The sequence below is a fragment of the Pogonomyrmex barbatus genome, unplaced genomic scaffold (genome assembly GCF_055798465.1).
Source record: "Pogonomyrmex barbatus isolate J1 unplaced genomic scaffold, ASM5579846v1 scaffold13, whole genome shotgun sequence".
NCBI classification, from domain to species: domain Eukaryota; kingdom Metazoa; phylum Arthropoda; class Insecta; order Hymenoptera; family Formicidae; genus Pogonomyrmex; species Pogonomyrmex barbatus.
In genome coordinates, this window is record NW_028297109.1 from 7490645 (window position 1) to 7513918 (window position 23274).

Sequence of the window (23274 nt, forward strand, 5' to 3'; positions counted from 1 at the left end):
TTGAATAAATTGAATAAATAAATATTCAGTCAAAATGAGTAAAAAGAGTCGTTTTTATAATAATCGATATCATTTTCGACGAAATCTATCTCAGACATGTAAATGCCATAACTGAATGTCGTCCTCACTTTTGACGCTTCTTTTTAATTAATCGTACTGTGATTTTTGCGTGATTTTCTTGCGATAATGATAATTCTTATACGTTTTCACTTTTCCAAGCGATAGCGCGTAACGAGGCGTGAGATATTAAAATATCAGCCAATCAAACGCCCTAACTTGTCCAGCAGAAATTCTCGATTCGCCATTGTAATTCTACGAGCTCGATTTGAGATGGAAGATATTTGATGTGGTCGATATGATCCTGATGGCATTGTGGCAACCTCGAAAGGAAAGTTCCATCAAGGAATCCAAAGTCCGAAATACTGCGAATATTTGGTGAAATTCCCTTTTCGACGATAAGGAAAAAATATCTTTTATTAATATTTTTCCCTTCTTACACATCCTTTTGCGTCTCAAATAAAGAAATATATATTTATTAAAAAATTTAGTGTTAATATCTTATATTACTTGTTGTTTTTATTCGCGACAGGTTATTCGCGAAAGAATTATCCACTTGTGATTTATTTAGAAATAAATCCGTAAACAAGAGAAAAGGATTTCGTAGGAAAGGAAAAGTGATTCACTTATCCTGATGGATGCATTATGTAAATTATAAGATCGTCTGAGATAAAATTATTTCTTCTTTGCACGAAGAAAATATCGTCTGGGAATAATATTCTCTTCGTTTTAAAAAGGTTCGCATCTCTCATCTCTAAAACCAGGATACGTACAAGAGATAAATCTCATTCTTAAAATACAATTGTTATCTATAAAGTAGAATGTATAAAAGATTATATTAAAATAGTGACAATTGAATTTTTTATGCAGGAATAAAAATGCAATGGAATTTTTCCCGCAGGGACGAATCGCGTATTTCAGTTCAGCTTCGAGAGAGATCCACGGTGTTGATTTCTATTTCACAAGCGTCCACATCCCTTCCCATTTGTAACTCGTAATTTGCAACATCTTTATCGCGCCACATAAGGTTCCATAAGACAACCACGATCCCATGGCAAACGCGGAGTGTATTCCTCCGACCATTCCATATTGTCTCCGTTTTCAGAATCCCTCGCGCGATCCTCCGTCGCTCCTCCACCCACCGTCGTTATCCCCCGTTTAGCCCGCTCCCCCCCCCCCCCCTCTCTCTCTCTCTCTATCTCTCTCTCCCTCTCTCTCTCTCCTCGTTCTGGCGTCCGCGACGGAGGAAGGACGGACGTGGCGTGCTGTGCCGTAGCATGCCGTGCCGTGCCGTGCCGTGCCGAACGAGGACCAGCGCAGCGCAGAGCAGCTGGAAACGTCAGAGTGCCCTCCGACTTCGTCGCGTGCACATCCCTCCCTACGGAGATCGCGGGCTACTATCGCGGACGACCTGCGTTGCGAATCGCGTTACGCGATCGTACGCATACGCGAGAGCGAGACGATACGCGGCGGGCGGTCGACGTCTGTACGTCTGTCTATTTATCCGTCTATCGCGCGCCGGCCAGATACCAGGCTCGTGATACCGCGACTGTCCGAGAAAGCCACTCACGCTTTCGCGGCGTCACGGCGAAGAGGGGCGGAACGGAAATTGAAAACGACGGTGCAACTCGATCCAACCGGCTGGGATCGAGAGGGAGAGAGAAACTGAACTTCATTCCGCGCGGAATTGCGGAGCTCGCCTTCGGAGTTTCTCTCGATTACATCGCTACGGTATTTCTGCCCCTCCCCCCCCTCCCTATCTCGGGAATTATCTCTGAAGAGCTCCGTCGGCGGGAACGTCCGGTCTGATTATTGGAGATTTTACTACTAGGTGCCCGGAGAGAGGATACTCTCCGGAAAGAAAAAGAAAAAAAAAAATCTCCCTCTTTCTCCGGGATATCCGCGAAAGGATCTCCGTACAATCGTTTCGCAACGTTTCGGAGCGATTGCTACGTGCGTCAACGACGGTGCATAACTCTCGATATAAACGCTCGATAGGAATCCTTCGTGAAGTGACGTAACCACCCACTTTACAGTTTTCTCACAGGAAATAAAAAGCGTGAGATTTAAGCGCGCGACTGAGATATACTCGTCGAGTCTAGGATGGACATCTGGAAGAAGCGGCGCTCGTAAAGTTTTCGGTGTTGATGCTGGTGCCACGTTTTTCTCGCGCGTCGTATTTCGACTTTTCCTACAAGCTTGCGAGCGAATCCAAAGGAAATTGTAGAATCTCGCGAGAGATCGAGCACGATGGATTGAAGGAGCATCGATTATCGGGGGTCACAAACAGGGGCGGCCTACAGGCGCGCTGGACATCAAGTTAAAGTTCGCTTTAGTATCGAGGACGGGCAGATAGTGTAATAGTGATAAGGCACAGGCGAGTGTGAGTGACGGAGAAAGAGAGCTGGACAGAAGTCGCGTGACTCGATCAATTTGGAAATCGCACGAGTGCGAGCGATCGTGATGCTGCCGCGAACAAGTGTTTTATCGTTTCAATAAGAAGAAATCTAGGCACAATCTAGAGCATAACGTGAACTCGCGAAAGAGGAAAAGAATAATCGAATCGCTTTGAAATATCATTTTTTGAGGAGGCGATGTATGCGGTGAAAGTAAAGAATACTCGTAGAAATCTCTTTTGAAGCGTATTACGGTCGATTATAGAACTGAACAGATGTAACTGATTCACTCGTGTGAAAGAGCACGCACACACATACACACACACACACAAAACACACACACACACACACACACACACACACACATATGTATATATACATATACATATACACACAAGTAGAAGCGAACAGACGAAATAAAAGAGATTTGACATCCGTGCGGTACAAGAGCGGTTATATTAACTGCCCGCCGTAATTGGCTCCTGTGAGGCTCGGCGCTTAATTAGTTGGGATCTAACGTGAACGATGAAGTGGTGCGTGTTGGTGTTGGTATTCGCCGGTCTGACTAGGGGCGATAATGCCATCGATACGAACAACATCTTCAATTGTCCAGAACTCAATGCTCAAGACGAGATAGATCTCGACAAGGTATGTGTGTGCTGCCATCATTAGCGTCCGCTATCGCCACGCTATCGCTCCGCAAACACACGGGGCAGTGATATAAAAGGGATGAAAATAAGTATTTGCGTGTCCCGATGCGTCTCTTGCCTCAGATAATTTTATACCAAGGAAAAATGCATCCCTGTGCAAAGTGTTTCCATTCAAGTACATCGTTCTAATTTGTACGAATTGTAATTTGTCGGATAAAGCGCACCGCGAAAAAAAATGTTTCTCCTTTACGCAAAGTTATCCCGAAAAAAGATGGAGCACCTATTTATCCCATACCTCTGCAGATTTTAGTATTTTACTTTTCTGCAGAAAATGCATTTTCTATGTTAATTATATAATTACAACTTTCCTCCCTCTTTTGTACGTCTGTTATAAATTTAACTTATGCTCGGTTAGATGTACGCAGCGTTGAGGAACATTTAGAGGGAATACGTTCATTTTTTCTCCCCCCCCCCCCCCCCATTTAAAAAGCGCATGCTTGAAAAAGAATGATATTACGAGAGATCCGTGTAACACGTCCGATTGTTATAAATACTTACGATACGGCGTACAGATGAAATGTCTCGGCAGCGGGATAATATATTAGGCTTTTAATATGTTCCCCGTCACGAACATTACCCGATGCTCGCCGATAATTCAACGGTCCGTCATAAGCATCACTTGTGGCTGTCTGGCATATATTTGCATTAATATAACTTTCTCACAAATCGGAGAAAAAAAATGTCTTTCGTGGTGCAAAACGCGCGGTTCGTTTCGTTTGATATCAGATGTGCGTAATTGAAATTTGTCTACGTGATTTCACATATCCGCCGCGCGATACATTGATTTCACGTTAATTAATTATTTCGTTTAATTTTCACCTCTCATTAAATAAAGATAAACTTCATTAATACTATATCATCATGGCAATTTTCTCTATCCTAACACGTTCGTACATCAATAAACGCATCATAAGTGTGTCTAAAATATTTATAAATATTATATTGGCCGCTCGATACACGTAATTTAAACTGTGTAACCGAAAATAAGCCGCTTTTAATCAATCAATCGCCGTTCAGAAAATATGAAACGCGAAAGTTTGTAATAAATCGGGTATGTCAATCCGGATATATCGGCCTACTACAAATGTAATATTAATAATATAGGAACGGCGTATCGTTTTAAAAATTGAATTTGTTTTATCGGTAAAAAATAGTAACTATAACGCATAGACAAAAGAGGAGAAGAGGAGAGTCGTTAAAAAGAGACTCGTTAGCTCGATGATATTTAGATTCAAACTCGAACCTTTGTGTTATGTTGAAGCATATATATACACACAGCCTTACCCAATTTGTTCTGACTACAGTTACGTTTACGTTTTACATGTTAACTAAAAAAAAAAAAAAAAAAAAAAAAAGAGGAGGGAAAAACGATGTTCGTTTTGATGTCAAAGCATTGTTTAACATGCGAGCGCTTGAAAATTGAAGAATTTGTACGGATCAACTTTTAAGAGTACAGATGATGATGTACAGACGCGTTTTTCATTTTAAGTTTAAGTGTGAATTTCATATATACCAAATTTTTTTTAACTAATCGAGTTGATTCTTCGCTCATTAATATGCATTTTAAGGGTATTCTGGAAAAAAAGCGGGCAAAGCGTTGATTTTGTTATCGAATCGTTCAGATGCGCAACGTATATGCTCGCGCATATGTATGCATGTACATGCAACATGGCACGTCCATTGATTAAACCAGATTTAACGGCGCTGTGTGTCACGGCCTCAAAAAGCAGGTCAACCATTTCTTCTTTAACGAAAAAAACCACCGAAATTTATTTCGCCGGTTAATGGACGTATGCGAATTTGCATTTTTGTTATACACGAAATGTCACTTCCAGCTCGCGCCGTGTAACTATTTTTAGTGATAAAAGCGATTTACGTGATTAAACCGGCTGAAATAACCGTCAACGGGATTCTAATAATCCTAATAATCCTTGAAATCAGAATGGAGAACGGTAACTTTTTTTTTTTTTTTTTCAAACCTCCTCTTTCTAGCGCGGAGGATATGCAGTTGTACGCAAGTGTTACAATTGGACGTTACAATCGTTACGGACGAATCGCAACTAATGGTTCACAGTTGGGCGAAGCTTAAAGTATCGTTAATTCAAAACAATTACGAGGTTCCTGGCACGCTGCCTCTACGAAGTTGTCAAGCCGCTCTCCGGCTTATATAGTTATATTACGGAGTGCATTAAGTGCCGGTCATAATTTAAACGGTTACGTCCAAGACTTGTAATTCCAATCCCACGAGGGTTAGTCATATACGTAATTAACGAGCCACTTTTTACCGCGCGCACAACTCTCCGTGTGGTGCAGCGATATGTAATGAAATATCGCAACGCCATAAAACATTGTTAAATGCACTACCGAAACTGCAACTGAGCCTTGTTTGAAGAGTCACGCTCAGCCGATTAATCCAATATACAAATTACCGAGTTTCTATTCCAACACAAATTATTACACACATTATTATTCGGGCATTCTAATTAGATGTGGGAGTATTCGCTATTCGTTAATTGAAATGCCAATGTCTTGGGATATCCGACATATCCGACGGATTTCGATACGGATTATCGGAGACAGCTTGTTGGAGACACGATGCGTGCAGTTATCAAAGTCATGCTCGCTTAAAGCTTCATGCAGGGTGCATTAAGTGGTCGTTATGAATTAAATCGTGTTCAAGACCCGTTATTTCAATGGAACAAGGTTACCCGTACGCTAACGTGACTAAGTGTTGTGCTTTCTAAGTATTCGATACATTAGCGGCGATCAATAATCCTAAAGCATCTACGATTCTAGCAATAAATATTCATTTAAAAAAAATCACACTATATAGATCTAGTTGAAATATATTCTCAATCATTATAAATTTTGTTTATAAGACCATTTAAATTAATAAAATTTTATAATGTGAAAAATCATATTATTATTATTTCAAGAAATTATAAGTATTCTTATAAATATTAAGCCAGCGATATAAATAATAAAGTATTTTTATAATTTGAATTTAATAAATTACAACGCTTTATTTTCTTGTCAATAGCCAGAGTTAATTACCAAGTTTTCTTAGAAATTTGTATACCGAAAGTGATATTGAATTAATAAATTCTTACAGGGCTCAATTTGTTAGGAATGCTTTGACATCGTTGAACAATATTTTTATCCACAAGAGAAACACAAATTAGACGAGCTTGAAAATTTAATTTTTTAACGAAAGTCTGCTAAACTTCATAAATTACATAAATATGAATAAATCCAGTCAGATTAAAATTTGTACGCAACGAATTATATATGCAGCTCTCGTTTCAAGAGAAATAAAAAATATTTATATAAAATTACAAACAATTGTTTTATTACACTTTTTATTTCGTTTTTTTTCTATGGCTATTATTTTTACGCGGATTTATTTTATTGCATTTTTGGGCGCTACCAATTTTCAAACAAACGAATTTATTGCGAGTTCAGTTATATCGGTTTTATTCCTGCTTTGCGGATACAAATTAGAAAAAAAGAAAGCAGAATGCGAGTGAGGAAAAAAGCAGTCGTCGGCGAATTGCGGAGACATACACATTCGCAAATCGGAAATCTCAACAGAATATTTTCTCCCCACGTATTTCATAAACTATCTTATTCCCTCCCGTTTCAATGCCGCCGAGTTAACGTTCGAAAAAGGCCACCCTTTCCCGTATCTTTTCTCACATCCTCCGCACGAACTGGACTTACCTTACATTATTATCAAGGCTCCTATCGTACGGTGAGCTCTCGACGTTTTCTCTTTTTGTCGTCGTTCAATAGGACTCGTATGAACTGCATCTTACAGCCGTGCAATGAGCTAAGAGCACGATGCCCGGCTTGTCTACGATCTATGAGAGTGAGAGGAAAAATAATATCTATATCTGAGAAAATCGGAAGGATGTGAAAGAGAGAGAGATAACAAATCGAGAGGTATAAGAATTATAATAAAAATTATACCCCTAAAAGGAATCTAGAATAGTTTTACAAAAAGAAATGCACATTTTGCAGACAGATATATTACATTTTTCTTTTAATCCGTGAGAAAAAGCGGATAAAACCAAAATTAATGGTCAAACTATGAAAAAAAGTAATACGAATATAAATGAAACTTTATAAATTTTTTCATATTTCTCATTTTCAAAAAACCAACCCGTGGATTTACGTATAATTGCACGGTTGCATCGCAAACAGTTAACTCCGAACATTTGTTTTGGGACAGACCCGTTTGTCATTATTTTCGAAAAAAAAAAAAGAAGCGTCTAATGATTCTCTCCCCGAGACCGATTTGTTATTTGTGATGCTGCGCTCTTGTATTTCATATATTTCGAGACGGTCGGTCTAGAAATTGCACGAAATAAGCTGTTCCTGTAAATGGTCCGTCTGTCACGTGTTGAGAGCAAGCGTAACGGCAAACCGCATCTGCGGCGCTTTCATTTGCAACCGCGTCGTAACAGCAAACGCGAAATCGCGGCCACGGCGAGGCGGGCGTTATCTTGCTTATAAAAAAAAAAAAAAAAGAAAAGAAAAAGAAAGGAGGAAAAGGAAAGAGAGAACTTTCCTCTTTCCATTTTTTTGTTGAAAAGGCTTTCGGTGTAAGTTTTCGCGGCAGACAATAATAACAAATAAACCACGGCCGTTTCTCATTGTGCCGTTTGTATGGCGCATTGAGAGAGGTATTCACCGACGACATCCGAATTTATTTCCGGGTTTTATTTCTTAAACTTCTCGCACCGGTAATTAGCGTGGTTTCAAAATTCATTGTAAAAGATGTTTGCATTATGAGCAGCGAGATATCAAGGAGATATCGCAGTGCGATTTCATTCTGGCACGGGATTTAATTCGAAAGGAAACGGACAGCTTTAATTCAAGTCAATTGAAAGATCTCAATTTCTGATGACAAATTCTTCTTAAAAATGAAAAATCATCTCGAGAAGTGTCCCGTATGCGATGCTTTCGTATTCAAAAACGTCCGGTTACTTCATGGAGATGTGACTTTGTGAAGAATCTTCTCTCCAAAATTAATCTCGAGTTCAAGATGTCGTCAAAAGCTCGCTCCCGGGCTTGTACGTCTTTCCAGCTGACGGACGTACGGACATGCGGACGATAGAACGTGGATTAGTGTACGTGAGCTGATAATTGTATGCAAATATGAAATATAATGTCGTGACATATATCGTGTATAATATATGTTATAGCGGGCGGAACGAGCACGATCGTCTCTGTGCCATTTATTTCACGCCCTTTCGGAGATCCTCTCGGAGTGTTCCGTCTTCGCGACAAACGAGTCTCTATTTCTGGTCATTTCCGTCGCGATTAATCTCTCGTTTATTCACAGTTTTGTTAGCGCGTGAGAGTTATGGTAAGCGCGCGAGAACAATCACGGTCCGTCGAAACGCACGTCGTCTTCGCGCCGTCTCGCTTTGTCGTGAGAGAGCGAATATCACGGGGAGGGCGAGACTCGTTCCCGTGGTCTAGGAAATTTCATAAAGCGCCCCGACTTAAACTCTCCGCTCTCTTCCCTTTATTTATGGAAATCCTCTTTCTAATGCGGCCGAGGGATCTGAAACTTCGCCCGATCTCGCGCGCTTCGCCCGGCCGCGCGGGGCGAAAGCCTTTGGCGTGCGCGTTTCCATGCGGCCAATTTGACTAACGTTTCGTAAACTTGAAAAGACCCGCCTTTGCTCGACGGGAGGTAGGGGAGAGGGGCGGGAAGGGGCGGTTCGCATCCGCGAGATGCTGGCTGGAGCGCCTTCTTCCGCACATATCGTTCCGTACCCTTCTCGTACCCTCGACGATGAGGCCGCGTAAGCCGGTTTTGCGCGAAAGTCTGTGCGTACTGAATATAAATTATATAGCAATAGCGTAAAGGCGGCTTATGGGCAAGCTGTTGCAGCGCGAAAACGCCCAACCCCTGCTTTGTCGAGCGACGTATGCATTTGCACTTCTGAGGAGTGGGAAAGCGGAGAGGAGAAATGGGGAAGTTGGAAGGGGGGGGGAGGGAGGAGGGAAGGGTGAAAGAAGGCGAACTTTCTCTTTTGGTCCATATTCCGCCCCCTATCTGAAGTTCCGGAACGAATCCTTCGTCTCGAGCAATCCCTTTGACGTCGAATACGTATTCCGAGTGTGTTCGTTTAAATTACTGTGGATTGTCGTGTATTCTCAAAGTTTAGTTAAAGCTAGTTAAAGCTTCGAGTTGGCGAGTTCGTGTAAAAATATGTACATCTCAGATCTCCATTATAACTTTCCCGTATACAAATTTTATATAAAAATCATCGACCCCTTATCAATAATTCATCAGAAATCTTCGTCTCTCTCTCTCTCTCTCTCTAAGTCACGAGGAATAAGCTTCGATTCCGCGCGACGTATCAAAACAAGTCAGATATGGACTGCTCTATAATGAAGGTGTCATTTAGCCGAAAGAAAGATATCTCTGCGATGATAAACGACCCCCTGTCACATGGTACACACGATGAAACGTAACAGACAGTTTCTCGTTAGTGAAACATCAAAATCTCGTCGCTTTTATTATTAATAAGCTTTCGCGATACGCCATCCCGTATTCTCGGTCGCGCCATTCGCGATCTTCCGACCGAGTCTATCGACCTAGAAGAAAACTTTTTACGACTCGAAGGACGAAGCGTTGTAATCCGCGTATTTCCGCCTCGGGGAAGCTCCCCCGGGGAGCTACCGAAAGGAACCGCGGAAAATCGGCGCATCGCGCCAACGAGCCGAAACCGTCGGCGTTCCTCTTTTACATCGCGGACTTTCCAATTTTCCGCCGCTATTAGCGATTAACATTAATTCCGTTGGAAAAACATGAACTGAATGTAAAGCGTAAGCGCTGCCGCAGCCGGAATTACGGGCAAGCTGTTGCGGGCGTTGAATCGGTTCCAACGACGTGCACGGTGCACTCATAATTGCAAGCATGTTCGCGTTGGCAATTTTCCATGAGGCGAAAAAGAGCCGGCCTATCTTTTTCCGGCACTCTTTCTCTCTCTCTCCCTCTCCCTCTCTCTCTCTCTCTCTCTCTCTCTCTCTCTCTCTCTATATCTATCTATCTATCTATCTATCTATCTATCTATCTATCTATCTATCTATCTATCTATCTACCTATCTACTCATCTATCTATCTATTCATCTATCTGTCTATCTATCTATTCATCTATCTATCTATTCATCTTCTATCTGTCTCCATCTCTACTCAAAAAGGCTACGCGATATCGGTTTCCAGTTTGGGTGTAACAACGTTTTCCCTCGTCAAAGGCGCATCTGCTGATATCGAAAATGATCGTGCGCGCAAAAGGGCATGGATCGCAATAAACCGTCAGTCCAAATGCAACTGTCAAAGAGGAATAAAGTTATGACTCTCTGTATTATATCACATGAAAATGCCTGCTGGCGTCAGATAATACAACAAGTAATAACGGCAGCTATGAACGTCGTCGGCACTATTTGTAATTCGCCAATCAAAATATATACGACGACGTTATCGCGCGATATCTTCGTGATGAATTTAAAAGAAATATCATTTCGATCGCTTAGAAGCAAATAATTTCACATCTAGAATCGTACGATACCGATTCGAAAAGTCGACATTAAATCTCACTAAAACATATTACACGTATTTAAACATCTTATAGCGTAAATATACATATACACGTATTTAAACATCTTATAGCGTAAATATACATATACACGTATTTAAACATCTTATAGCGTAAATATAAACTACTCGTTTACGACTCGTTAAGACCTAAACATTTCGGATATGCAGCGTGAAAAGCGTCATGTCTCGAGTTACGTGCAAGCTGTCACAAAAGTTGCATTTCCACACCGTGTCACATGCGTCTGTAAGTGCATTCCTGGGAATTTTCTCCCCATGCGAGAAGAAGTCCTGTCCTCTCTGCGCACTATTTTGCAGAGTTTCTCTGGACACCCTTAAGTGTTTAGCAGTTTAGCATGTTATTAAGCACGCGTGTCGCGTATTAGAGAAGCGTAATGCGAAAATTTTACGAGATCCAGTGGTTTAAGCTGGAAGCGAATATTTTATTGAGATCCGTCATTCTAACTTTAAGTGAATTTTTATCGTCAGAATTTTAATAAATTTGAAACTTAGTTTTCTCTCAAGAAAAGATTTAAATTGTGTTAAGAGTAGGAGAACTGAAGCGCGAAACTCTTTCGCGTCAACATCTTTCGGCGCGGAAAGAGATTTTTAATTTTTACCTATTTATAAATGTATATATACATATATAATTCTATATCTAATTACATTACTTTTATAACTTGGTGTAACATCTTCGTACATAAAAATTATATTATTAAAACGACATAAAATTTATGTCACCGTCATATCGAATTAAAAATTAATGTATAATTCTGTGATGCAATTTTAATGAATTGTAATATATTAATTTTAATTTAAAATAAAAATTCGCAATTATATTAAGTTTTTTTTTTTATGATGGAAGTGATAATGAATCTTATGAGTATATAGTATAAAGTTCTAGAAAATGTTCTAACGCATTTTCTTTAAATACAATTAATCCCAAATTGCACTCGGTGTATCGATAAATTTCAACGTGGCGTTTATCGCTCCTAATACAGGATTATCCTATTATATTAGGTCTAATATATAGGATTACCCTGCATGTTAGTTTAACGTGAAGTACATTGCAGGATTACTGGATTACGGTATTACGATCACCATATTGAGACAGCGAAAGTTTCTAATTTCGACCAACTTGATGTTCCCAATTTCGTCCTCCGAATTCGCTGCAACTTGTTCCTTGCATCAAGCGTGGTATACATGCACACAAATCAAATTCCGATCAAATTCATTTACTCGAATCAAACTCTGATTAAATACGTTTGTTACCTAAATGGCTAAATCTCCTCTATTTAACTTGCTATATGAGTTACGTTATGAGTTTTGTAACTATTTTACCGTATAACATTTCTCAACTGTCTCATTTTATTTTCAAATCTTGTTGAATGACACTGGACATGAGTATCCCCGAATTTATACGTTTTTCCCTCAAAAAGAAAAATCAGACCAAAAGCAGAAATATTTTAAAATACAATGTTTTGAGAGCTTGTCATTTTACATTTTATATTTTCCGTGATAAAAAAAATGTGTCAAATACTTGTGATGTATTGACGAATACGGAATAATATTTCACAAATATATAAAATATTGTAAAATATTGTATATCATTTATTACTATTATGCATAACCGTGTTATCGTAACTTATCGATACGTCTTAAAATTATTAATATTTCTTTAGAGAATTTCAATTTTTTTTTTTTTTTTTTATTTATGTACGATCGATATATTTGAGGAAAATATCGTTCATACGACGGTCTCGCTATTAATTTTCTGGGTTTACACCAAAAATATCCTCCCTCGCCTGTATAGATTTGCGATATCCGGGCGAGCGGATTAACATAAATTCCGTGTAAAAAGCACATAGTATGAGTATAAAGCCGGCGTGATCACAACCCTTATGTACAAGCGACCGCGACGATGCGTTCCCCTGCAAGGTGGGTACAACGGCCACCCTCCGATGTAACGCCCCGGTGCACCGCTGCACCACCGCGTCCGTGGGGTTCGCTTTTCAAGCTCGTGGAAAAGAATCCAATGTTTCCGTGCCACCGGGCGGAAATGCCCGCTTTTCTTTGTAGCCCGGCGATTTACGATCGATCGGGATTGCGAGGAGATTTATTAGGAGACCTTCCCGGCTGCGACTTTGGATCTCGTCTCGACGCATCGTTCGCCGCGCGTTTGAATAAAAGGCTATGCCGCGCTTGCGATGAATCGAACGTCAGGAAACGTCGCGGGTATTTCATACAAAATATATGTCTTCAATTACGGCGAATGACGCTTGGTGGATCTCTCTAAGTGAGATCTCATAGTCTGGGGGAGGATTCTGGATTCGATCGCTATCCTCATCTCGCGCACGTCCCTGTTTATGGAAGAAATTAACTAAGAAAAACGGGAAGCTGAAGAGTTAGAATCTGTGAAATGAATATCTGTTTCGTAAATTTTTTTTAACACACAATAATTCTTACAGAAACAGAAAGTGGCAACATAGTTCGTGGTTTTACAAAACACAAAGGCTAAAAATAAAAAAAAAAAAGAAAAAAAAAAAGACTTATATTGTATATTGTATATAGCTTTTTATATATATAAAATATAGTCTTTTTATCTTTTCAATTCTTCGCGCGCGCACGATAACGCGCGATCGTGTGATATTCGATTTATAAACCGTACTATACGTGGCACTATCCGTTCCCCCCCGAAATTATTGTTTTTCCATCGTCGTTATACTTTTATAGTAAGTAAGGGTTTTAGCGAAGCTGATATTATTAAGTTGGAGTAATCCTTTATATGACGCAGTACGCCATGGATGTTCTTTAGTTGATAAATAATGCTATAATTAACCGCGCGTATTACACGAAGGGAATTACGTGTCTTGGCACGAGGCCGTCGTTCGATAGGTAGATTTCGAGAGTCTGCCGGATTGCGCGCGATCTGTTCGTCGTAACTATCTGCTGCGAACAAAGAGGGATACCGGGGATAGCGATTACCTACGAAATCTATTTTAAATTCGCTTTTAAAGCCCAGGAGAATCCGGGAAGTGGCTTTTCCTCAAGATTTACGACCGTCAAAGATCAGAGGAGATCTGCACTTTCACGGATGTCTTCATTGGCGACACACATTTTTTTTTTCTCTCAGGTGTTTAAAAATATTCTTTATCTTATTCGGGGTATGAGCGATGTATATTTAATCCTGAAAATCTTGACAAAACTGATCTCGCATCTTTGCGCTAGTAGCTAAATGCATACTTTTATAATATACCTCTTTTAATAACGCTGTTATTGCAATATTCGATTCGATATAATATCAAAATATAATATCTATGATAAATCGAAACAATCTATTATATTGTGTCTGTAATAATTAAAGCAAACTTAATCTAGCATTTAATAGTAGTGCACAGCATATTATTTGATTATTGATTATTATACAAATATGCTAGCATGATTATTTGATAATTAATAATTACAATGATAGGATTGCTTGACCATTTATATAATTATAGTAATAAATATGATTATACAAATTTATATAATTAGATAGAAATGATAAAATTACTATGTATCTTAATTTCAAGTACGTGTATCTTTACCACGGTACGCGGAGATTCCGTGGACAGGATATTTTTTAAGTGCAAAAAATTTTTATTAGATAACAATATATTTAACAGTCGAAAACAAAATGCTCTTTTAACAACGATACTTTTATCTCCCGCTTCGTTTCGTAGAAATGCGACGTGGGCGCGTCGATGCCAATGATGCCAGTTTGATGAGCTCTTACATAATACGTAATGGGTGAATGATCGATCGGTAGCTGTCAAGTGAATTGAGGCCAGGGAGATGCTGCGAATAAAAACGATAGCAAATGTTCCGTGAAACTTCTGATTAGTCGTCCCGATAATGTACTTTTCCGCACACGCATAGAGGAAAAACGTTGAAATACACGGTAATTCACGGAGGATAACGCGTTATATATGTAAGAGAAATGAGGTTGACATAAAATGCAACGTGACGTAAAAAAAAAGCGAGAACTTTAACATTTGATTAACTTTTACTGCAAGACGGCGCGCGGCGGTAACTTTTGATCAAATTTACCAGTAGCACGAAAACGAAAAGATGTATTACTACTACTGCTACTACTACTTCTTCTTCTTCTTCTTCTTCTTCTTGCATCTTGATTGGCAATCTGGTTATCGTCAATTCCAATTTGTTTCTCACTCAAAAGTACAACCAGAAATGCAAAGTTGTAAGAGAGAGTTGCAAGACATATTTAATACTGATTAAATTTTCAAGTTTCGCAGCAGTTTTCGGCGTTTACTAAAAAGATAAGGAATTTTTATGTTAAAAATTCAGGTTTGATCCTCCTTTCATTCTTGAAATGAAAGAACTAAAATCGAGCGACGTTTTATCTGCTTTATGCGCGACATCAAAATTTCAGCAAAACTGGGCAATCCTATTGTTTTCCGCCCCGTTAGATTTCATGAAGAATTGATAGGAGTCTCCCCCTCCCACAAAAGTGGAATGAGTTAGAAGATGGTATTTCGTATCGATTCCTCGCGAAAAAGCGAGAAAAGAATAGAGAGAGAGAGAGAGAGAGAGAGAGAGAGAGAGAGAGAGAGAGAGCGCCTTTTTCATATGCAGAAGCTAAAACATTAAACTTAATCGAGTATAACAATAATTTTCATATCTTTTAAGAATTTTAAGAATTAAATTACAATTTTTTTACGCTAAATAATTTTGACATAAATTTAAGATCAATTGTGTATTATCTTTCCCTTCCATTGAACGAGGGAAATTACGTAATCTGTCGTTTATCATTCAGCGAGCGTATAATCCGCCTTTTCTCTCGCATCGTTAAAGCCGCCATAGAAAAATCTGACGAGAGTCAATTCGCGACGAACATTCGATTCGACGACTCGATTCGATAGTACAGAAACGAGCTCGCGACCCGTCGTAAGATCTATACTTCGTCCGGATCTCTCTCGTGCAAGAAGGAAAGTTTTTCAACGTTTTCTAGACAGCGGTTAACTTGCTGCTGCGACAGGGTAAGAAGAAACGTCCCCTTTTTACCCCTATTTCTCTGTCGGACGCGACAGCGCAAAGCCCCTGCGATTCTTTCCCGATCGATCACGATCGACCCGGAAGTCCTACAGATGAATGGGCATTACTTTTTGTTTCACCATCGTTTTAACACGCTCATACCAGTGTGAGAGAGAGAGAGAGGGGGGGGAGAAAGAGGGGGAGTGAATGTATGCATATATGTATGTGTGAAAAGAAGCATTTTATTATATCTCGGGGCAAAACCCCTCGAGGGGCCATCCGGTATCGTGATGCATGTATACATTGACAATGTACGATGTAAAATTTACGGATAAAGATAATCGTGCGATTACGGAGTACAATATAATCTGATAATATGTGACTATGATATATATTTCAGACATGAAGAAGAGTTATTAGCATAAGCTTGACATTTATCGACTTTTAAGAAATTAATTGTATTAAGAATTTATGTTTAAAATCGTTGATATTTTTAATGATTAAATTAGTATTAAAAGTTAAGAATTAATCAAAAATTAAAAATTAATTTGGTGATCTAAAAGTAAAGTTTCTTATATGTTAATATCCAGGAACTATTCAATTCAATGTAAATTTGAAAATCAATAAATTTCTAAATTATCTCTAACTTGCTAAAAAATGAAGTATAATACTATGACACAATTTTATGTTTATTATTATTCCGGTACTTTTAGTTTCTTCGCTTTTAAACGAAAGTTAAAATGTCTTTCAAATGTCAAACCCGAAAGCGAAAGAGAGAAGACGCGACTGCAGTCCAAATCGTCGGAAGACACGAGAACAAATACACGACAGAGAGATCATGAGAATCAGAATGCGCACATCCTAAGGAATCTTTCTCTCCGGGAGCACGGAGTAACACACGAGTGGCATTAATAAAGCGGTCGTGGGGGGTGTATAAATACATAAACCCCCCCCCCCGTCGCAACGAAACACCGTCGTTCTCGCTCGAACGTGGTGGAACGTTGCATTTCAAGATTGCATCCCCGAGACAACTTTCTGGATAGCGGAGATCCCGAGGCACGAGCCTCGTAAGAAATTTCGGCGAGACTTTCCGTGCTGTGTGCCCCGGACCGAAACCCGAGCGAGCTTTCTCGCGATGCGGCTGTTCAAGATTCCGTGACAACGGCGAAAACGTCGCTCGAGAACGAGGGGAAATATTCCTCAGACCGCACTTGCGACATCCCGACATCTGACGTCGCGACAACGTGAGCTCGCAGATGCGCCGCGATCGCTATTTCATATGCACACGGCCGTTCCGGGAATGTGCACTCGCGCAATATTTTAATGGAATAACAGAAAACGAAGTGAGAAACGGAGAGTGGTCGAATATATTATTGTGCCATGTAAGTTCTTTTTGCGGGGGGGAGGGGGGGGGGCGGAGGGGGGGGGCAACTATATAAATATAATCCTATCGATACGTGGCCGATTCCTCTGGGAAATTGGCGGAAAGTATGGCTCTTCCAATTTTTGAAAACTTCCATTTCCTTTGCAACGTTTCCGGTTGAAGAGAGGAAACGCTCATCGAGCGTTTTACAAATTACAAATTTTAAATCTAAACTTTACGTTTCGAAACTTTGCAAATTAAAAAGATGCAGATATCATCGTACTATTTGTATATATATATATATATTCGTGTAGACGACAGTGAGACGTCTATGTTCTCTATAATGTACGAATTTGTAGAAAATTTGCCCATATTTGCCCGTCATTACGGATGCGGCGAAAGAACGTGGTTTCTCTGTGGCAGGATGCCTGAGCCTCGTTTGTATTCAAGATCTGCATTGTCTGACCCGAAAAACAAAGCGAACAAGTCGACGACTATATTTTCTGAAGCAAAGGCACGCCATCCTGACATGCGTCTTGCCGCGACGCCAAAAAGAAGTGCATTCTTTCACGAGCTCCTCAGAAAAGATTTCAGCTAGATGATGTCGCACACATAGCACCATTAATATATTTATGGAAACGTTTGTTTGTTTGCTGAAACGTTATTTTAAAACTGCTGACGCTTTTATACGGGTTGAAAGCAGCCCGTAATTCTTTGATCTTCAAAATATGTTTATACTTTCACGGGGAAAAATCAATAATAATTCAGCAATATCGTTTCGAGAAATAATTTTAATGGAAATGTTATTTATTTATAAAACATGTGTGTATGATTTTTGATCAATTTCGAGTCGACGAAATTTCGCAAATAGAAATGCGGAATAGAATAAATTGAAATAAATTTGGAAAGCAGTAGGCTAAAGCATAGAAATTCGAAATAGAAATGTTAAGCTATTGAAAATCGTGCTGACAGATTCTTTTCCGAGTATACTTTTAGAAAGAACAGATGTCTCGCACACTCGTGCACTCCTCGCGATCTGCCACACCTTCGACGGGAAGCTTCGTTTCGTTCGATAGAAATTGTCAACTGACAGAACGCGACGACAGTGAAATGAATTGGAAATTTGTCGATCATAATGCGAGACACACGCCCGGTATTGTGGAATACACTGTAGATAACAAGTAGATAACAAGTAGACAAAAAGTACAAACTCTATTTGAGATGTCTTGTGGATATACATCACAGGAGTGGTTCCTCTCTGCAGTTATATTTATACTTGGCGACAATGCAACAGTTTCTGCGCTCTGCAAACGTTGCGCGGATAACACAGATTTAGTTAAAAAAGTTCAACGTCGGAATATTTCTCGGAAACAAACAAAATATAGAGTGGCTCGCAAAAGTGGTTGTACGATTTTAATTTATAAATATATTTCCGGCATTCTCGAATATTTTCACAAACGATCGCGGTATATACTACGGAATATATAAATACGTTTTCAAAACTGCCACTGTAAAAAAATATTTAAATTCTCTGCCTTGGTAATGAAGGTAAAAATTAAAAATATCAATGAGACGTTATATTATTTTTTTTTATTATTATAAAAAGAGAGCTGGTAGTAATAGACAAGTCGGCAGTTAAAAATTACATATTTTTAAAGAACGGAAAAGACATAAGATATAAAAAAAATGCTAAAATAGACTTCATTAGTTAATGTGATATAATGAATATTTCCAAACATATACGCTTACACACACACACACACACACACACACATACACACACACACACACACACACACACACACACACATGTTAATCGGAACCGCTGGAAGCTTAATTATTTGTTTGACGTGCACATACTAATAACGGAGTAATGCGTGTGATATAACCGTGTGGATAAACATCCGACAGGCAAAAGGGTGAATAATTCCGCGCAAGAATAATTCCGCAAGTTTGGAGAACCCGCGCGCTGAAGAGGACCGCATTTGTAGAACGTTTTTTTCGGGCCGTATGGGAAAGCGGCGAGCGTTCTTTTAACCGCAAATTCACCGCGGTTTCGAATTTCCAGTGTTTCCACGCACGACTTTTCACCGGACTACGCTACGTTGTCGGTTAACGTCTAGAACGACGAAGCTTCTGTGCGACGTGGAATTCATGTTTTATCCCTTAAGAATGCCTGAAATTGGAGCCGGAGAGAGAACGAAATTTCCGCGCGAATCGCGAGCGGAAGAATTCTTTAATATTGATTTCGAAAAAGTTAATTAACTTTCTTTCTTCCGCACACGGATTTTTATTTTGGACGTAAAAGTAGAAATTTTACTCTTGACATTTCGTACGAGAGTCGCGGATCACCTTCTATTTCGTTGCAGCGTTAGTCGAAATCGTAGTCGGCTCCGCGCGCTTTTCTCTTATGACTTCAATCCAATCTGCATGCATCACGCTGTGGTACATAACGTATATACTACTATGTACCGCGAAACTCTATGTACTTCTATACACGATACGTTACCCTCTTTATTACTCAAACGGGTGTACACATCGACATGCGCGAATGCATATAACGTCAAGTTAGCGTTTACACATCGGTGCACCGATATGAAATTCATACAGCCAAAGGAAGTTTGAAGAAATCGGTCGATTAACACTGATAGCAAAGTGAAATGAGCGAGATACTACGTATCGGACTAAAAAGAAGGAGATATCGAAGCTAAAAACTGTAAAAACTGTAAAACTGTAAAAAAAAAGTAAATTAGATTTATTACTTTTTCTTATCATTTTAATGGCTCGTCTGTCAAATATATTTCCGCCTTACTGAAAAATTTCAATAAATAATATTTTTCATAGCAAGCGTGCGCAAGCCAGTATCCATAGCTGATGTATTAGAAGAGTGCAGTTTCACAAAATCATGTTAAAAAAACTACGTAGAAAAGAACGGGGACGGAAAGAAGAGGCTGCGGTTTCATATTTTTGCCTTAGCTAACATATTCATGTCTAATATCGTAAACCCAAGAAATTGTGAAAGTGTTACTCCTGCTTTCACATGATTTTGAAATTGCTCGTAAACGATATTCGACGACACATCAAAATATATTACGGTCCCTTGTAAAAAAATGTTGGAAGCTCCTCTTTGAATTTTTCATGAACCATCTCTCTTTCGTATTAGCTATTTGCGAATATAAAAGTGCTCCAAAATGCTCCATTCTATTTAGACGTGAATTCCACCAATTTAAATTCATTGTAAAAATGTCATACCTAGTTAACGAAAAAAAAAAAAAAAATGTTGAAAACATTTTATTACGATACACAATATTTAAATTGTTTCAATTCGTGTTACAATATTTAAAAACACTCCCCCTCCTCCTATATATAAGTAATGTTGTTATGCGTAAAATTTTTCTCGATGATAACCATTTCAACCATCTCAACTGGCAATAACGACGTGGAATTTCATAAACGATCGTGTAATTGAAGTGCATTACTGTTGCATGAATAACGAACGCAACCAAAATACACTATCACAGTGAAATGGATAATAGACGGCAGTGCGTACAGTTTAGCTTCGTAAAGAGAATATGTGATTTATTTTCATCGGAATTTTCTGCAGATCTCTCTTTAATTGGGATTGGTGAATGCGTTATTAGTGATGATGACTGCAGATGCATTAGCGTCCACAAGTCGATAAGTAATCTCGCTTAATTTCCTAAGAAATTCTATGCTAATATTTCTGTTAATTAAATTCGCATTAGATAAAATACAGTTGAAGCATTACATAACTTAATTACGATATATCAGGAATTGTTATGTCGAAGGTCTTAGATTCCCTTGCTATTTTAATCACGAATTATTTGATTAGATTAATTTTAAAGTTGCCTCATAGTAAATATGACCAATTATTATGATTTTAATTTTAATTTTATATCTATTTTATATCTCCATTTGCAATTAACTAAAACGTAATTCTTATTATCTGTCTGCTGCAAAATGTTGCATAATATCTTTTACTATTAACTACATGAGAAATGAATCTAGTAATTCTTACTTCACTGGTATACTGGCGAGCGTACTTTAATTTCTTGGCAACTTTGAAAATTGAGAGTCGCCAGAAGGAAATTTAGACGAAAATGATTTAATCGCGGCAGCCGCAACTTAAATGGGTTTTCCTTATCGCAGGCGCAACTTTTACGACATCGGCAATTTAAGTAAGGTAACTAACAGTGATACAGCGCTTCATAAACCAACATGCAAATGGAGTGCATTTACTATTTGGTGTAAACCGGGAATAATGAAGGCAGCTGACAGAAATGCAATATTCTGCGAAACAGACAATAAACGATCGCATTAAGCCCAACGTGCCACAATATCTTTTTGTCCGCTCGTCTGATTCTTATGATTCACCTTGAATTATCACAGTGAAAGATATTTTCCGCAACTTAAATTTAAATATCTCAAATAAATTATAAAATATAAATATCATCGCGTACGCTAATTTATACATAAAAATTTTGACTTTGATTGTTAATACATTTTTTATAAGTTGTAAGTACGGAGCCAACAAATTTTTTTTTTCGGCAGAGCTTTTCTTCATTTCCTTCATGAATAATTTGATTGCGTTGCACTGCGGCAACATACGCAAAACTAACTCGTTATTAACCACTTCGTAATGGTGTAATTTTGTAATTTTGACGATTTCAATTTTCCCGTAATAATCTATTTTATAAAACGATTTATATTTTACATTAAACGATTTATGATTTTGTGAAACAACGTGCCAAATAACCGTAAATTACACGATAGCAAAACAAATTTCAATCTTCTTTTTTCGGCCGGCTCTCCGATGCATGCAGGCCGGGTCCGCGAAACACGTAATTACTGTCGATAATTTAATGGTGTGTACGCTGTTAGTGCCAGGTGCGGTGTACGCTGATAAGCAAATCATGATGTGTGAACAAACCGGCCGGCTGTCAGTTATTTGCTGCGTGAATTGTTCAATCGGACCGTTTACGAAATTCATTAAAGGGGTAAGCGCAGTCGGGTTTAGAGCCGACTACTTTTCTTTTCTTTTTTTTTTTTTTTTTTTTTTCTAATTCGGCCTTCTAGCTGGCCTTGATGGCCATGCCGGTCCGTTTCTGTTTCATTACTCACGTACAGCAGCCGTCCGATAAAGTCCGACTCGTAAAATGTGTCGTTCGGCGAGTTGGATCCGCCGCTAAAGCTGTCTTCATGGTAGGATAACGCTCGTCGATAGAACGTGAAGGGCGACGCTAGTACCGCCCAATACGAGACCGAGATTTTCCGTTACGTCTATATTTTTCTTTCCCTTTTTTTTGCAAGAACGATTCGTCTTGAAATGTGGAGCTTCTTCGGGAAATGCGTCGAAAAAATGATTGGAATTCATTCCAAAATGTGAAACTATATATAAATGCGAATTATTACGAAAAACAAATTTGTCTCTTCTTTCTTTTGTGTCCACTTATTCGATTTTTTTCTGTCCACTATTCTTTCACATTTCTTCGCACGATGAGTATGAGAATATTTATATATCAATTCAAAGGCAATTTTTAAAAGTTTAAAAAAATTGTGTAGATAAATATTCGCAAATGATGTTCGACGACGCGGCAACAAAGAGTGTGATAAATCAAAGAGATAAAGTATCACATACCATAATTATTACGTATGATTATAAAAGTTAAAAGAAATCAATAAATTCTTCATTTTATTACAATTTATAAATCGGAACGCATAAGATTTTATGTATATTTTATTTGCTGGAAAACATTTAATAAATTTAAAAATATTGTATAATTTATTATTAATATTTTATATTTATTTATTCTTTTACTCTGCGTGTGCATACAATGCATTTTCCATTAATTATATTTACCTTTCAACCTCTTATATATCATATTTTATATATCTTATACCTTCTAGTTCTGCCTTGCAAATACGAATTTGCTGTTTTGCATTCGATATGCTTTTACAATCGAACAATGCGCGGTGCTTTATAAAATGCAAGCGTTTTGTATAAGAGAAAAAGAGATGGAAAAAGAATTGCAATGCGGAAAGCAATGCGTGATGATGCATACAAAGGAAGGTTGATGA

The 23274-nt window shown here is 38.6% G+C and overlaps 1 protein-coding gene across 1 annotated transcript in view; it reads left to right on the plus strand.

Moving 5' to 3' along the window:
* The first annotated feature begins 1315 nt into the window (after window positions 1-1315).
* Window positions 1316-23274, plus strand: part of LOC105425576 (uncharacterized) — a 60433-nt gene continuing 38474 nt past the window's right edge. The window contains exon 1 of the mRNA XM_011636417.3: window positions 1316-3101. Coding sequence (XP_011634719.2) covers window positions 2979-3101 — 123 coding nt within the window. The 5' untranslated portion in view covers window positions 1316-2978. The remainder of the gene's footprint in view (window positions 3102-23274) is intronic.